This window comes from Nerophis lumbriciformis, linkage group LG31 (genome assembly GCF_033978685.3).
Source record: "Nerophis lumbriciformis linkage group LG31, RoL_Nlum_v2.1, whole genome shotgun sequence".
Lineage (NCBI taxonomy): Eukaryota > Metazoa > Chordata > Actinopteri > Syngnathiformes > Syngnathidae > Nerophis > Nerophis lumbriciformis.
The window spans coordinates 2326883-2345180 of NC_084578.2; the positions used below are offsets into that span (position 1 = coordinate 2326883).

The 18298-nt window shown below is 39.6% G+C and overlaps 1 protein-coding gene across 2 annotated transcripts in view; it reads left to right on the forward strand.

The window, feature by feature from the left end:
• LOC133574072 (intraflagellar transport protein 88 homolog) overlaps positions 1-18298 on the forward strand; it is a 37547-nt gene that overhangs the window by 16253 nt on the left and 2996 nt on the right. The window contains exons 7-21 of one of the 2 annotated variants that reach the window (XM_061926106.1): positions 4555-4624; positions 4711-4801; positions 4885-4989; positions 5265-5570; positions 5675-5745; positions 5815-5901; positions 5982-6081; positions 6147-6233; positions 6356-6542; positions 6613-6721; positions 6814-6964; positions 7028-7143; positions 15728-15780; positions 15839-15904; positions 15978-16084. In XM_061926106.1, the coding sequence (XP_061782090.1) occupies positions 4555-4624; positions 4711-4801; positions 4885-4989; positions 5265-5570; positions 5675-5745; positions 5815-5901; positions 5982-6081; positions 6147-6233; positions 6356-6542; positions 6613-6721; positions 6814-6964; positions 7028-7143; positions 15728-15780; positions 15839-15904; positions 15978-16084 (1706 nt within the window). Of the gene's footprint in view, positions 1-4554; positions 4625-4710; positions 4802-4884; positions 4990-5096; positions 5571-5674; positions 5746-5814; positions 5902-5981; positions 6082-6146; positions 6234-6355; positions 6543-6612; positions 6722-6813; positions 6965-7027; positions 7144-15727; positions 15781-15838; positions 15905-15977; positions 16085-18298 lie in introns of both variants that reach the window. The other variant, XM_061926105.1, reaches the window with a different exon arrangement.

The window sequence follows — 18298 nt, forward strand, 5'->3', positions numbered from 1 at the left end:
GGAAACATCTGCGGCGAGGCAACTCCTCACATGCAGTGGAAGATAACAAGTTGCACGAGAAGAAAAAGTACAGCTTGAGCACAATAGATAATAACTAGAGCAACTGCCTTTAAGCATAAGAGTTGTGTGATAACTTACATTCAATTATTCTAACATCAACACATAAGTAAAATGACTGTAGTCTAAACCAAAAAAAATAAAAGTATTTAATCATCCATCCATCCATCCATCCATCTTCTTCCGCTTATCCGAGGTCGGGTCGCGGGGGCAGCAGCCTAAGCAGGGAAGCCCAGACTTCCCTCTCCCCAGCCACTTCGTCCAGCTCCTCCCGGGGGATCCCGAGGCGTTCCCAGGCCAGCCGGGAGAGATAATCTTCCCAGCGTGTCCTGGGTCTTCCCCGTGGCCTCCTAACGGTCGGACGTGCCCGAAACACCTCCCTAGGGAGGCGTTCGGGTGGCATCCTGACCAGATGCCCGAACCACCTCATCTGGCTCCTCTCGATGTGGAGGAGCAGCGGCTTTACGTTGAGCTCCCCCCGAATGACAGAGCTTCTCACCCTATCTCTAAGGGAGAGCCCCGCCACCCGGCGGAGGAAACTCATTTCAGCCGCTTGTACCCGTGATCTTGTCCTTTCGGTCATGACCCAAAGCTCATGACCATAGGTGAGGATGGGAACGTAGATCGACCGGTAAATTGAGAGCTTTGCCTTCCGGCTCAGCTCCTTCTTCACCACAACGGATCGATACAGCGTCCGCATTACTGAAGATGCAGCACCGATCCGCCTGTCGATCTCACGATCCACTCTTCCCCCACTCGTGAACAAGACTCCGAGGTACTTGAACTCCTCCACTTGGGGCAAGATCTCCTCCCCAACCCGGAGATGGCACTCCACTCTTTTCCGGGAGAGAACCATGGACTCGGACTTGGAGGTGCTGATTCCCATCCCAGTCGCTTCGCACTCGGCTGCGAACCGATCCAGCGAGAGCTGAAGATCTTGGCCAGAGGAAGCCATCAGGAAGCCCTGACTGCGTCTAGAAATTCTGTCCATAAAGGTTATGAACAGAATGGGTGACAAAGGGCAGCCTTGGCGGAGTCCAACCCTCACTGGAAACGTGTCCGACTTACTGCCGGCAATGCGAACCAAGCTCTGGCACTGATTATACAGGGAGCGAACTGCCACAATAAGACAGTCCGTTACCCCATACTCTCTGAGCACTCCCCACAGGACTTCCCGGGGTACACGGTCGAATGCCTTCTCCAAGTCCACAAAGCACATGTAGACTGGTTGGGCAAACTCCCATGCACCCTCAAGGACCCTGCCGAGAGTATAGAGCTGGTCCACAGTTCCACGACCAGGACGAAAACCACACTGTTCCTCCTGAATCCGAGGTTCGACTATCCGGCGTAGCCTCCTCTCCAGTACACCTGAATAGACCTTACCGGGAAGGCTGAGGAGTGTGAGCCCACGATAGTTGGAACACACCCTCCGGTTCCCCTTCTTAAAGAGAGGAACCACCACCCCGGTCTGCCAATCCAGAGGTACCGCCCCCGATGTCCACGCGATGTTGCAGAGTCTTGTCAACCAAGACAGCCCCACAACATCCAGAGCCTTAAGGAACTTAAGTATTTAATCAGTCAAATATTATTTAGATATCCCTTACTCACAGGTGTGTCTCGAAGGGCTGCACAACCCACAAAGAAATCACTGGTCTAAACCCACTCCCTGAGTGACCGGAGTTTTTCATAGCCGACAAAGACTTGTCTGGAGGAAAACTTAAGTTCTTTTCAAGTAGTTATTTGAGTACTCAAATAACATCAGATTACAAAGAAAAACGGGTATAAGAAACATTTCATGGATGTACTGGGACACATCCTCAGTGATGTATCCTGGGGTCATAGGGTGTTTCGGGTCTCGCAACATCATACACCCTCGCCCAGGTGACCCTGGGGGGGTTTGATCAAGTCCCGACTTGCGTCCCAGTAGCAGTCCACGGATCAGCCCTCTTAATCCACAGCCACTGTGTGCTCTGCGGCTTCGTTTGCGGATTTAATGGCCCTCTTCCTTGCTGCCCCTACAATGCCCAATCGACTCAGGACTTTGCACAGAGAGCGTCCTGCAAAACCCCTACAACCAACTTCTATAGGCTCATAGAAGGTTTGCCAGCCTCTCTTCCTGCATTCCTCCACCAGTTCCTGGTACTTAGCGCGTTTCCTCTCATTGGCTTCCTCAATACGTTCTTCCCAGGGCACCGTAAGTTCCAGAATGATCAGGTGTCTTGAAGCCTCAGAGGTAATGATCATGTCTGGACGGAGAGTTGTTGTTGCATTGTGTTGGGGGGAACCTCAGCTGCTTTCCTAGGTCGATCTGCAGTTGTCAGTCAGATGCCGTGTGGAGGAGGCCTGTTGTTAAGTGTAGTGCTCGGGGTTTCTCTCTAGCTTTGATGAAGGGGACTGCCTTCTTTGGTTCTTGCTGGTGCGAATGACTGATACTACGCTCTCAGCAATTGCCTTAAGCACCTAGCCATGGCGCCAACGAAAGCGACCATCCGCCAGGGCCTTTGGGCAGCAGCTGAGGAGATGTTCTATAGAGCTTCCTCAATACGTTCTTCCCAGGGCACCGTAAGTTCCAGAATGATCAGGTGTCTTGAAGCCTCAGAGGTAATGATCATGTCTGGACGAAGAGTTGTTGTTGCAATGCGTTGGGGGAACCTCAGCTGCTTTCCTAGGTCGATCTGCAGCTGTCAGTCAGATGCCGTGTGGAGGAGGCCTGTTGTTAAGTGTAGTGCTCAGGGTTTCTCTCTAGCTTTGATGAAGGGAACTGCCTTCTTTGGTTCTTGCTGGTGCGAATGACTGATACTACGCTCTCAGCAATTGCCTTAAGCACCTAGCCATGGCGCCAACGATAGCGACCATCCGCCAGGGCCTTTGGGCAGCAGCTGAGGAGATGTTCTATAGAGCCTCTTCCAGAACACAGAAGACAGGAAGGTGTCTCGCTCTTCCCCAAGGCACCGTAAGTTCCAGAATGATCAGGTGTCTTGAAGCCTCAGAGGTAATGATCATGTCTGGACGGAGAGTTGTTGTTGCAATGTGTTGGGGGAACCTCAGCTGCTTTCCTAGGTCGATCTGCAGCTGTCAGTCAGATGCCGTGTGGATGAGGCCTGTTGTTAAGTGTAGTGCTCGGGGTTTCTCTCTAGCTTTGATGAAGGGGACTGCCTTCTTTGGTTCTTGCTGGTGCGAATGACTGATACTACGCTCTCAGCAATTGCCTTAAGCACCTAGCCATGGCGCCAACGATAGCGACCATCCGCCAGGGCCTTTGGGCAGCAGCTGAGGAGATGTTCTATAGAGCCTCTTCCAGAACACAGAAGACAGGAAGGTGTCTCGCTCTTCCCCAGGGCACCGTAAGTTCCAGAATGATCAGGTGTCTTGAAGCCTCAGAGGTAATGATCATGTCTGGACGGAGAGTTGTTGTTGCAATGTGTTGGGGGAACCTCAGCTGCTTTCCTAGGTCGATCTGCAGCTGTCAGTCAGATGCCGTGTGGAGGAGGCCTGTTGTTAAGTGTAGTGCTCGGGGTTTCTCTCTAGCTTTGATGAAGGGGACTGCCTTCTTTGGTTCTTGTTGGTGCGAATGACTGATACTACGCTCTCAGCAATTGCCTTAAGCACCTAGCCATGGCGCCAACGAAAGCGAGCATCCGCCAGGGCCTTTGGGCAGCAGCTGAGGAGATGTTCTATAGAGCCTCTTCCAGAACACAGAAGACAGGAAGGTGGCTCGCTCTTCCCCCAGACATGGAGGTTTGCTGGGCTTGGCAAGGTGTTGTAGACCGCCTGCACCAGGAAACTGACTCGATGGAAATCTGCCTGCAAGATGTTTGTCCAGGTGACTCTGCGCTGCAGTGCTCCCACCTTGTCCATGCTCCATGTTGCCTACCGCCCTGCTTACTCACTCTTCCTCCACATCTGCTCAGACCTCTTACTGGATTAGGTGGTGTCTTTCCTTTCCGTGGGTCTGGCTGATCAGGGTCTTTGGGAAGTAGCCCAAGCCTGCTCTGCCTGTTGCTATGGTGCCCGCCAGTGCCTTTTGTCTCATGCGTGACTCTGCCACCTCGACTGCTTTCCCGTAATAAATAATAATAAATAAAAACATAAAATGGTATGAATAATAGTAGTAATAATAGCAATTAATAACATCGGAAATAACAGAAAAAAAAGGAAGAACCTAAGAAATAAGTAAAAATGCTGTCTAATAAGGTGTGACCTTAACCTGTTTTTATCAAAAAATATAAATGATTTCTTTAATTCCATGAATACCATCCACTACTATTTCTCAGCACTGTCCTTAACACCCACTTTCTTCACAACCATGCTTGGAAAAACAAAGTGATGTCCATCTCTAGTTATAAGTTAATGCTATCGAGGACCATAGCAATCACTACGCCAACTAGTGATGGGGTGGCTCGTAACCCAGCCGAGGTACGGCTGTTAAGATTTGCACGTTTTCATCAAATATTGCTCCATTCATTGTTAGGAGTAGTAACCGGATCATGTCTTTAGCCTTAGCCTTTGACCCTCTGGGCCAGTCCAGAGGCCCCGCACCCCCACTTGAAGAAAGGAAAGACGACGCGTGAGTTTTTATTCAATAATGATCAGACTTTATTCTATTAAGATGGTTTCTGGCCATCTAGTCATCAAAACGCGATGATGTTGCAGGTCTGAGGAGAAGATCAAGATGCTGGAGAAGAAAGTGAACGACTTGACAACCGAGAGCTGCATGGCACAAAGTGTAGGAAACTCCCAACTGGTCAGACACACGAAATGAAACCGAACATTGAAGTCTTTTCATCTTAGTGCAGACTGATGGTAAGATAGTTTGTGTGATGGCAGGCTCTGGAAAAAGCCAAAGAGGCTGAAAGGAAGGAAAGAGCGCTGGTCCGACAGAGGGAGCAGTCTGACAGTGCAGAACAAACCAACATAGATCTGATCTACGCTGTAAGTGCACCTTCATGCTTGTTGGACTTTGCTCAAGGGCACCTCTGGAAGTGCTCTTGTCCATGTCCTGATGTTACTGATCACCAGAAGAAATGCTGCCCTGTCAGGTTCTTCTCAACCTGGCTAACCAGTATGAAAACAATGAGATGTATCCTGAAGCCCTGAGCAGCTACCAGCTCATTGTGAAGAACAAGATGTTTACTAACGCAGGCAAGCTAAAGGGCTGCTCTCCAGGTCGTCTAAAGGTGAACCTGGCCAACATCTTTGTCAAGCAGAAGAACTACCCCAAAGCCATCAAATTCTACCGCATGGCACTGGACCACATCTCGGACGACTACAAGGAGATAAGGATCAAGATCATGCAGAACATCGGCACGGTCTTCGTTCTGTTGGGCCAGTACTCGGACGCCATCACATCCTTTGAGCACATCATGAGTGAGAGTCCCAACATCAGGACGGGCTACAACCTCATCCTGTGCTACTACGCCAGCAGAGACGGGGATGGCATGAAGATCGCCTTCCAGAAGCTGCTCTCTGTCCCGCTGGGCATCGACGACGAAGACAAGTACATCTCGGTTAATGTGAGTGACGCACGTGCAGCTGCCACCTAGTGGCTCTTAGGACAACTGCAGTGTTCACTATAATCTGTTCAAGAATCAAACTGTAGTGGACTCTTGTCTTTCAGGACGACATCAAATCCAACATGTTGATTGAGGCCATTAAGGATGACAAGCTCCACCAAATGGAGAGAGAGTTGTAAGAAAACAGTATTTGAACACATCCTTGACATTTTCTAAAATGTCCACCCCGGTTGCTACGCTGCAGGAAAGCTCGGGCTGAGAAGTACGTGATGACAGCCGCCAAGCTCATTGCTCCGGCCATCGAGTCTTCTTTCGCTGCTGGATTTGACTGGTTTGTTTGAATAACTCCGAAAACTGAAGCCATGCAGATGAATTGTTAGCTGTAGTTTGACTTGGTTGTTTTGGATAAAGGTGTGTTGACTTGGTGAAGAGCTCTCAGTACGTGGAGCTGGCCAACGACCTGCAGTTGAAAAAGGCCATGACTTTCTTCAGACAGATGCACTTTGACCAGGTGAGAAGCTCCTTTTTCCTGATTCACTTCAATGGATAGCAGACATATTTGTCTGTGTCGTCAAGGCCATGAAAATCCTAAAGGAAGTAGCCAAGCAGGACAGCAGAGTAAAGAGCGCCGCCTCGAACAACCTCTGCAGCCTCTATATCCTGGTAGGCCTTCAGATTCCATCAGAATCACTGAAAAAATTCCCCTGTGGATCAATAAAGTTTGTCTAAGTCTAAGAAATGTGTAAAGCTTGGATGACCTGTTTTCCCCTAATGTTTCGTTCCAGGAGAAGGACTACGAGCAGGCTGACAGATACGCAGATCTGGCCATGAACGCTGACCGCTACAACCCAGGAGCTTTTGTGTGCAAGGGCAACACAGAGTTTGTCAAACAGGACTACGTGAAGGCAGCAGAGTTCTTCAAAGAAGCTCTGAGGAACGACTCCTCCTGCACCGAGGCCCTCAGAAACCTGGGTAACAGCAGCACCGTCCACAAACACCACAGAGTGGACAAAATGTATGTTTTTGGTCTCCTTTCTCCAAGGTCTGACGTACAAGAAGTTGAGTCGTCTGGAGGACGCTCTGGACTGCTTCCTGAAGCTCCACGCCATTCTCAGGGATAGTGCCGAGGTCATGTATCAGCTGGCCGACACGTATCCTTCTCGATATCACGCCGAGTGCATATATGTATTGGAGTAACCGTTTGAATGTGTTCATGGATTTGCCTTTGACAAGCGTGTGTCAGCTATGAGCTTCTGGAGGATCCCCAGCAGGCAGTGGAGTGGCTGATGCAGGTCATCAGCGTGGTGCCCAACGACCCCAAGGCTTTGGCCAAACTGGGAGATCTGCACGACCTGGATGGGGACAAGTCCCAGGCGTTGCACTACTACTGTGAGGTACAAAGTTTAGTGTGCACACTCAATGACAAGTTTTTCACATCCTGATCTCTCGCTGCATAGTCCTTCCGCCTCTTTCCTTGCAACATGGAAGTGATCGAGTGGTTGGCGGCCTACTACGTCCAGACGCAGCTCTACGAGAAGGCCATCCAGTACTTTGAGAGAGCCATACTCGTGCAGTGAGTCACACTCATGGTGCTTTCTCATTTCATAGTTTGTTTCGCTTGTCTTCAAGGTGCTCAGAGACGCCAGCGTACCGAGGCAGAGCGTACACCACGGGGTATCTTTCTCTAGTCGTAGTTTCCTGTGAAATGTGGAAAATACGGTTGTCTGCTTTGAGTACGAAGGTGTGACGTTCGCGAACGAATCATGTCTTTTGAACGGCCCTTTTAAGTGAACAATGAGAACCGATTTCCAGTTGTGAGCCGTTCGTTTGGGAGCCGTTTTTTAATACACACGCAAATTTAGCCTAGGCAATTCCCCACTCACACTTGTCGAATATAGAGGAATAAAATGAGTTAAAGAGGTTTTATGTCAGATTCATTCCAGAATGTAGTGAAATAAAATGAATTAAAGAGGCTTCATGTCAGATTTATTCCAGAATATAGTGGAATAAAATGAATTAAAGAGGTTTTATGTCAGATTTAGTCCAGAATGTAGTGAAATAAAATGAATTAAAGAGGTTTAATGTCAAATTTATTCCAGAATGTAGTGGAATAAGATGAATGAAAGAGGCTTCATGTCAAATTTATTCCAGAATGTAGTGGAATAGGATGAATAAAAGAGGCTTGATGTCAGATTTATTCCAGAATATAGTGAAATAAAATGAATTAGAGGTTTAATGTCAGATTTATTCCAGAATGTAGTGAAATAAAATGAATTAAAGAGGTTTAATGTCAAATTTATTCCAGAATGTAGTGAAATAAAATGCACGAAAGAGGCTTCATGTCAGATTTATTCCAGAATGTAGTGGAATAAAATGAATTAAAGAGGTTTCATGTCTGATTATTCCAGAATGTAGTGGAATAGAATGAATTAAATAGGCTTCACGTCAGATTTATTCTAGAATGTAGTGGAATAAAATGAATTAAAGAGGCGTCATGTCAGATTTATTCCAGAATGTAGTGAAATAAAATTAAAGAGGGTTCATGTCAGATTTATTCCAGAATATAGTGAAATAAAATGAATTAAAGAGGCTTCATGTCAGATTTATTCCAGAATATAGTGAAATAAAATGAATTAAAGAGGCTTCATGTCAGATTTATTCCAGAATGAGGTGAAATAAAATGAATTAAAGAGGCTTCATGTCAGATTTATTCCAGAATGTAGTGAAATAAAATGAATTAAAAAGGCGTCATGTCAGATTTATTACAAAATATAGCGAAATAAGATGAATGAAAGAGGCTTCATGTCAGATTTAGTCCAGAATGTAGTGAAATAAAATGAATTAAAGAGGTTTAATGTCAAATTTATTCCAGAATGTAGTGGAATAAGATGAATGAAAGAGGCTTCATGTCAAATTTATTCCAGAATGTAGTGGAATAGGATGAATAAAAGAGGCTTGATGTCAGATTTATTCCAGAATATAGTGAAATAAAATGAATTAGAGGTTTAATGTCAGATTTATTCCAGAATGTAGTGAAATAAAATGAATTAAAGAGGTTTAATGTCAAATTTATTCCAGAATGTAGTGAAATAAAATGCACGAAAGAGGCTTCATGTCAGATTTATTCCAGAATGTAGTGGAATAAAATGAATTAAAGAGGTTTCATGTCTGATTATTCCAGAATGTAGTGGAATAGAATGAATTAAAGAGGCTTCACGTCAGATTTATTCCAGAATGTAGTGGAATAAAATGAATTAAAGAGGCGTCATGTCAGATTTATTCCAGAATGTAGTGAAATAAAATTAAAGAGGGTTCATGTCAGATTTATTCCAGAATATAGTGAAATAAAATGAATTAAAGAGGCTTCATGTCAGATTTATTCCAGAATATAGTGAAATAAAATGAATTAAAGAGGCTTCATGTCAGATTTATTCCAGAATGAGGTGAAATAAAATGAATTAAAGAGGCTTCATGTCAGATTTATTCCAGAATGTAGTGAAATAAAATGAATTAAAAAGGCGTCATGTCAGATTTATTACAAAATATAGCGAAATAAGATGAATGAAAGAGGCTTCATGTCAGATTTATTCCAGAATATAGAGGAATAAAATGAATTAAAGAGGTTTCATGTCAGATTCATTCCAGAATGTAGTGAAATAAAATGAATTAAAGAGGCTTCATGTCAGATTTATTCCAGAATGTAGTGGAATAAAATGAATTAAAAAGGCGTCATGTCAGATTTCTTCCAGAATATAGTGAAATAAAATGAATTAAAGAGGCTTCATGTCAGATTTATTCCAGAATATAGTGGAATAAAATGAATTAAAGAGGTTTCATGTCAGATTTATTCCAGAATGTAGCAAAATAAAATGAATGAAAGAGGCTTCATGTCAGATTTATTCCAGAATGTAGCGAAATAAAATGAATGAAAGAGGCTTCATAACAGATTTATTCCAGAATATAGAGGAATAACATGAATTAAAGAGGTTTAATGTCAGATTTATTCCAGAATGTAGTGAAATAAAATGAATTAAAGAGGTTTTATGTCAGATTTAGTCCAGAATGTAGTGAAATAAAATGAATTAAAGAGGTTTAATGTCAAATTTATTCCAGAATGTAGTGAAATAAAATGCACGAAAGAGGCTTCATGTCAGATTTATTCCAGAATGTAGTGGAATAAAATGAATTAAAGAGGCTTCATGTCAGATTTATTCCAGAATCTAGTGGAATAAAATGAACTAAAGAGGTTTCATGTCAGATTATTCCAGAATGTAGTGGAATAAAATGAATTAAAGAGGCTTCACGTCCGATTTATTCCAGAATGTAGTGGAATAAAATGAATTAAAAAGGCGTCATGTCAGATTTATTCCAGAATGTAGTGAAATAAAATTAAAGAGGGTTCATGTCAGATTTATTCCAGAATATAGTGGAATAAAATGAATTAAAGATGTTTCATGTCAGATTTATTCCAGAATGTAGTGAAATAAAATGAATTAAAAAGGCGTCATGTTAGATTTATTCCAAAATATAGCGAAATAAGATGAATGAAAGAGGCTTCATGTCAGATTTATTCCAGAATATAGTGAAATAAAATGAATTAAAGAGGCTTCATGTCAGATTTATTCCAGAATGAGGTGAAATGAAATGAATGAAAGAGGCTTCATGTCAGATTTATTCCAGAATATAGTGGAATAAAATGAATTAAAGAGGTTTCATGTCAGATTTATTCCAGAATGTAGCGAAATAAAATGAATGAAAGAGGCTTCATGTCAGATTTATTCCAGAATATAGAGGAATAACATGAATTAAAGAGGTTTAATGTCAGATTTATTCCAGAATGTAGTGAAATAAAATGAATTAAAGAGGTTTTATGTCAGATTTAGTCCAGAATGTAGTGAAATAAAATGAATTAAAGAGTTTTAATGTCAAATTTATTCCAGAATGTAGTGAAATAAAATGCACGAAAGAGGCTTCATGTCAGATTTATTCCAGAATGTAGTGAAATAAAATGAATTAAAGAGGCTTCATGTCAGATTTATTCCAGAATCTAGTGGAATAAAATGAACTAAAGAGGTTTCATGTCAGATTATTCCAGAATGTAGTGGAATAAAATGAATTAAAGAGGCTTCACGTCCGATTTATTCCAGAATGTAGTGAAATAAAATGAATTAAAAAGGCGTCATGTCAGATTTATTCCAGAATGTAGTGGAATAAAACGAATTAAAGAGGCGCCATGTCAGATTTATTCCAGAATGTAGTGAAATAAAATGAATTAAAAAGGCGTCATGTCAGATTTATTCCAAAATATAGCGAAATGAGATGAATGAAAGAGGCTTCATGTCAGATTTATTCCAGAATATAGAGGAATAAAATGAATTAAAGAGGTTTCATGTCAGATTCATTCCAGAATGTAGTGGAATAAAATGAATTAAAAAGGCATCATGTCAGATTTATTCCAGAATATAGTGAAATAAAATGAATTAAAGAGGCTTCATGTCAGATTTATTCCAGAATATAGTGAAATAAAATGAACGAAAGAGGCTTCATGTCAGATTTATTCCAGAATATAGTGGAATAAAATGAATTAAAGAGGTTTCATGTCAGATTTATTCCAGAATGTAATGGAATAAAATGAATTAAAGAGGTTTTATGTCAGATTTAGTCCAGAATGTAGTGAAATAAAATGAATTAAAGAGGTTTAATGTCAAATTTATTCCAGAATGTAGTGGAATAAGATGAATGAAAGAGGCTTCATGTCAAATTTATTCCAGAATGTAGTGAAATAAAATGAATTAAAGAGGCTTCATGTCAGATTTATTCCAGAATATAGTGGAATAAAATGAATTAAAGAGGTTTCATGTCAGATTTATTCCAGAATGTAGTGGAATAAAATGAATTAAAGCGGTTTTATGTCAGATTTAGTCCAGAATGTAGTGAAATAAAATGAATTAAAGAGGTTTAATGTCAGATTTATTCCAGAATGTAGTGGAATAAAATGAATTAAAGAGGCTTCATGTCAGATTTATTCCAGAATGTAGTGGAATAAAATTAAAGAGGCTTCATGTCAGATTTATTCCAGAATGTAGTGGAATAAAATGAATTAAAAAGGCGTCATGTTAGATTTATTCCAAAATATAGCGAAATAAAATGAATGAAAGAGGCTTCACGTCAGATTTATTCCAGAATGTAGTGGAATAAAATGAATTAAAGAAGTTTCATGTCAGATTTATTCCAGAATGTAGTGGAATAAAATGAATTAAAGAGGCTTCATGTTAGATTTATTCCAGAATATAGCGGAATAAAATGAATTAAAAAGGTGTCATGCCAGATTTATTCCAGAATGTAAAGAAATAAGATGAATTAAAGAGGCTTCATGTCAGATTTATTCCAGAATGTAGTGAAATAAAATGAATGAAAGAGGCTTCATGTCAGATTTATTCCAAAATATAGCGAAATAAGATGAATGAAAGAGGCTTCATGTCAGATTTATTCCAGAATGTAGAGGAATAAAATGAATTAAAGAGGCTTCATGTCAGATTTATTCCAGAATATAGTGGAATAAAATGAATTAAAGAGGTTTCATGTCAGATTTATTCCAGAATGTAGTGGAATAAAATGAATTAAAGCGGTTTTATGTCAGATTTAGTCCAGAATGTAGTGAAATAAAATGAATTAAAGAGGTTTAATGTCAGATTTATTCCAGAATGTAGTGGAATAAAATGAATTAAAGAGGCTTCATGTCAGATTTATTCCAGAATGTAGTGGAATAAAATTAAAGAGGCTTCATGTCAGATTTATTCCAGAATGTAGTGGAATAAAATGAATTAAAAAGGCGTCATGTTAGATTTATTCCAAAATATAGCGAAATAAAATGAATGAAAGAGGCTTCACGTCAGATTTATTCCAGAATGTAGTGGAATAAAATGAATTAAAGAAGTTTCATGTCAGATTTATTCCAGAATGTAGTGGAATAAAATGAATTAAAGAGGCTTCGTGTTAGATTTATTCCAGAATATAGCGGAATAAAATGAATTAAAAAGGTGTCATGCCAGATTTATTCCAGAATGTAAAGAAATAAGATGAATTAAAGAGGCTTCATGTCAGATTTATTCCAGAATGTAGTGAAATAAAATGAATGAAAGAGGCTTCATGTCAGATTTATTCCAAAATATAGCGAAATAAGATGAATGAAAGAGGCTTCATGTCAGATTTATTCCAGAATGTAGAGGAATAAAATGAATTAAAGAGGTTTCATGTCAGATTCATTCCAGAATGTAGTGGAATAAATTGAATTAAAGAGGTTTCATGTCAGATTTATTCCAGAATGTAGTGGAATAGAATGAATTAAAAAGGCGTCATGTCAGATTTCTTCCAGAATATAGTGAAATAAAATGAATTAAAGAGGCTTCATGTCAGATTTATTCCAGAATATAGTGGAATAAAATGAATTAAAGATGTTTCATGTCAGATTTATTCCAGAATGTAGTGGAATAAAATGAATTAAAAAGGCGTCATGTCAGATTTCTTCCAGAATATAGTGAAAAAAATGAATTAAAGGGGCTTCATGTCAGATTTATTCCAGAATATACTGTAATAAAATGAATTAAAGAGGCTTCATGTCAGATTTATTCCAGAATGAGGTTAAATAAAATGAATTAAAGAGGCTTCATGTCAGATTTATTCCAGAATGTAGTGGAATAAAATGAATTAAAAATGCGTCATGTCAGATTTATTCCAAACTATAGTGAAATAAGATGAATGAAAGAGACTTCATGTCAGATTTATTCCAGAATATAGAGGAATAACATGAATTAAAGAGGTTTAATGTCAGATTCATTCCAGAATGTAGTGAAATAAAATGAATTAAAGAGGTTTTATGTCAGATTTAGTCCAGAATGTAGTGAAATAAAATGAATTAAAGAGGTTTATGTCAAATTTATTCCAGAATGTAGTGAAATAAAATGCACGAAAGAGGCTTCATGTCAGATTTATTCCAGAATGTAGTGGAATAAAATGAATTAAAGAGGCTTCATGTCAGATTTATTCCAGAATGTAGTGGAATAAAATGAACTAAAGGGGTTTCATGTCAGATTATTCCAGAATGTAGTGGAATAAAATGAATTAAAGAGGCATCATGTCCGATTTATTCCAGAATGTAGTGGAATAAACTGAATTAAAGAGGCTTCATGTCAGATTTATTCCAGAATGTAGTGAAATAAAATGAATTAAAGAGGCGTCATGTCAGATTTATTCCAGAATGTAGTGAAATAAAATTAAAGAGGCTTCATGTCAGATTTATTCCAAAATATAGTGAAATAAGATGAATGAAAGAGGCTTCATGTCAGATTTATTCCAGAATGTAGTGAAATAAAATAAATGAAAGAGGTTTCATGTCAGATTTATTCCAGAATGTAGTGGAATAAAATGAATTAAAAAGGCGTCATGTCAGATTTATTCCAAAATATAGCGAAATAAGATGAATGAAAGATGCTTCATGTCAGATTTATTCCAGAATATAGAGAAATAAAATAAATGAAAGAGGTTTCATGTCAGATTTATTTCCAGAATATAGTGAAATAAAATAAATGAAAGAGGCTTCATGTCAGATTTATTCCAGAATGTAGTGGAATAAAATGAATTAAAGAGGTTTCATGTCAGATTTAGTCCAGAATGTGGTGAAATAAAATGAATTAAAGAGGTTTAATGTTAAATTTATTCCAGAATGTAGTGGAATAAGATGAATGAAAGAGGCTTCATGTCAAATTTATTCCAGAATGTAGTGGAATAGGATGAATAAAAGAGGCTCCATGTCAGATTTATTCCAGAATATAGTGAAATAAAATTAATTAAAGAGGTTTCATGTCAGATTTATTCCAGAATGTAGTGGAATAAAATGAACTAAAGAGGTTTCATGTCAGATTATTCCAGAATGTAGTGGAATAAAATTAATTAAAGAGGCTTCACTTCAGATTTATTCCAGAATGTAGTGGAATAAAATGAATTAAAGAGGCTTCATGTCAGATTTATTCCAGAATGTAGTGGAATAAAATGAACTAAAGAGGTTTCATGTCAGATTATTCCAGAATGTAGTGGAATAAAATGAATTAAAGAGGCTTCACGTCCGATTTATTCCAGAATGTAGTGGAATAAAATGAATTAAAAAGGCGTCATGTCAGATTTATTCCAGAATATAGTGAAATAAGATGAATGAAAGAGGCTTCATGTCAGATTTATTCCAGAATGAGGTGAAATAAAATGAATTAAAAAGGCGTCATGTCAGATTTATTCCAAAATATAGCGAAATAAGATGAATGAAAGAGGCTTCATGTCAGATTTATTCCAGAATATAGAGGAATAAAATGAATTAAAGAGGTTTCATGTCAGATTCATTCCAGAATGTAGTGAAATAAAATGAATTAAAGAGGCTTCATGTCAGATTTATTCCAGAATATAGTGGAATAAAATGAATTAAAGAGGCTTCAAGTCCGATTTATTCCAGAATGTAGTGGAATAAAATGAATTAAAAAGGCGTCATGTCAGATTTATTCCAGAATATAGTGAAATAAGATGAATGAAAGAGGCTTCATGTCAGATATATTCCAGAATGAGGTGAAATAAAATGAATTAAAAAGGCGTCATGTCAGATTTATTCCAAAATATAGCGAAATAAGATGAATGAAAGAGGCTTCATGTCAGATTTATTCCAGAATATAGAGAAATAAGATGAATGAAAGAGGCGTCATGTCAGATTTATTCCAGAATGTAGTGAAATAAAATTAAAGAGACTTCATGTCAGATTTATTCCAGAATATAGTGGAATAAAATGAATTAAAGATGTTTCATGTCAGATTTATTCCAGAATGTAGTGAAATAAAATGAATTAAAGAGGCTTCATGTCAGATTTATTCCAGAATGTAGTGGAATAAAATGAATTAAAAAGGCGTCATGTCAGATTTATTCCAAAATATAGTGAAATAAGATGAATGAAAGAGGTTTCATGTCAGATTTATTCCAGAATGTAGTGAAATAAAATAAATGAAAGAGGCTTCATGTCAGATTTAGTCCAGAATGTAGTGAAATAAAATAAATGAAAGAGGCTTCATGTCAGATTTATTCCAGAATGTAGTGAGAGAATAACCTTGATGCTGTGTCCTCAGACCAAGCGAGGTACGCTGGCAGCTGCTGGTTGCGAGCTGTTACAGGAGAAGTGGTGAGTTGTTCCGGTTGAAAGATGGCCGCTGGTTGTTGATGTTGACTTTGTGTTGCAGGAAACAACCAGAAAGCTCTAGAAACCTACAAAGAAATCCACCGCAGGTTCCCAGAAGACGCTCAATGTAACTCCTCTTCTTTTGTTCCTGGACGGCGTGTTCCTGGAAGAAAGACCACATACATGTTCTGTGTTCTCAGGTCTGCGCTTCCTGGTGAGGATCAGCCAGGACCTGGGCCTGAAAGAAGTCCAGGACTACACCAGCAAGCTGAGCAAGGTGGAGAAGATGAAGGAGCTGAGAGAGCAGGTGACATCACCTTCAATGACACTACTTCAAAAGTATTGGGACGGGTGGTGGCGTGATATCATTTGTACTGATGGGGGCGTGGCTTGGTAATGTCAATACATACTTGCCAACCTTGAGACCTCCGATTTCGGGAGGTGGGGGGTGGGGGCGGGGGCGTGGATGGGGGCGTGGTTAAGATATAAATATATATATAAGAAATACTTGACTTTCAATGAATTCTAGCTATATATATATATTTTTTTTTATTACATTTATATATATATATATATATATATATATATATATATATATATATATATATATATATATATATATATATATAAATAAAAGAAATACTTGAATTTCAGTGTTCATTTATTTACACATATACACACACACATAACACTCATCTACTCATTGTTGAGTTAAGGGTTGAATTGTCCATCCTTGTTCTATTCTCTGTCACTATTTCAGAACACACACATTATACAAATATACATTATAAAATCAAGAAAACGGGAGCTCTAATTTGGGAGTCTGAATTAGGATCAGAAGTTCCTATATAAACATTGCGCACTCACGTCGCCTTTTTGCATTGATTACTGCAGCTGTGCACTGGATTCATTCACAAATACAAACTACAACTCACAAACACTTTAGAGTTAGGCTCCACCATCAGAATGTGTACTTAAACTTATAAAGATCACATGGATATTATTCAGTGAGTTGATTCACCAAAACTAACCTGTTATACAGGAGGAAAAAGCACACAGGACGTTTCAATTGTTCACAGACTGGTCGCTCTCATCAGAATGACAAGACACTTCCGGTCTGCAGGTGATAGCATTCAATTGGGAAGAAACGCCCTACTGCCCCCTACTGACCAATGTGAATACTGATAAATGTGTAATGACAGCTCCAAAAACGAATTCAAACCACAAAATAAAATAAATAAATCAACACAAAAATGTGACACATTATGGGTGGGTCACATATGCATGTACAGTAGATGGCAGTATTGTCCTGTTTAAAAGTGTCACAACATTGCTGTTTACGGCAGACGAACTGCTTTACGGTAGACGAATACTTGACTGCTGTTGTTGTGTGTTGTTACCGCGCTGGGAGGACGTTAATGAAACTGCCTAACAATAAACCCACATAAGAAACCAAGAACTCGCCCTCGATCATTAGCTGTTTATATTGTGGGAAAGCGGACGTGTGAACAGGCCGTCAACACGTCACTCAGGTCCGGAAGGAGCTGGAGGGGGCGTGGCCTCCAGCTCCGCCTGAATTTCGGGAGAAAATTTGTCCCGGGAGGTTTTCGGGAGAGGCGCTGAATTTCGGGAGTCTCCCGGAAAATCCGGGAGGGTTGGCAAGTATGTGTCAATATGACATCATCGTATTATTTGCACCATTTTTCTTTAATGGGAGACCGGGCTTTCTGCTCCGCCGCTCCCAGTCTGTGGAACGCTCTCCCCTGACCACCTGAGGGCACCACAGACTGTGGATGCTTTTAAAAAAGGCTTTAAAATCCTTCTTTTTAAAAAAGCCTCTTTTTTTTTTAGATATAAATGTGCTAGTTCTAGTTATTAGGCTAGTTTTTTTTTTACTATTTATTTTACTTGTTGAGGGCAGCTATTTGTGGTTCTAGCGTTGTTGTTGTTTTGTTTTTCAAATGCACTGTAGCACTTTGAGGTTGTTTGCTCAATGTAAAGTGTAAAGTGTAAAGTCAGCATGGACTACAAAAGCGGACGCGCAAATTTTCAGGACTTATGCAGATCCCAAATACAGATCAGCAGGTACCAGAAGGTAAGAAAAGTTGCTTTTGCATAATATTGTAATGGGTGTTATCTTGCGGTCCTTATACACACACCACAGTAATACTTGTATCTCTTACTACTGGTCCCACTTATCATTACACCATTTACCAAATAAAATTGCTTCGAGGTCGGTAAGCACAACCAGAATTAATACGTACATTAGGCAGTAATTTTCTCCCTGGCACTCATGGAGGGCGGACGCTCCCTTTCCCTTCTTTGTCTTGTCTTAACCTTCTTGTTGTTGTCTCTTTTTGCACTGCTCTACAAATCTAAACATTGGAACTATTTCACTGGCCTCAAGGAAATTGCAAAGATCTTGGGTTTGGGGGAACCTGCTTGTTGTGACGGAGCAGTTGTTGCTGGACACGCCACAGACTCTTGGGAGAAGAAGGAGTGCCTGGCGACCCTTTCAGTG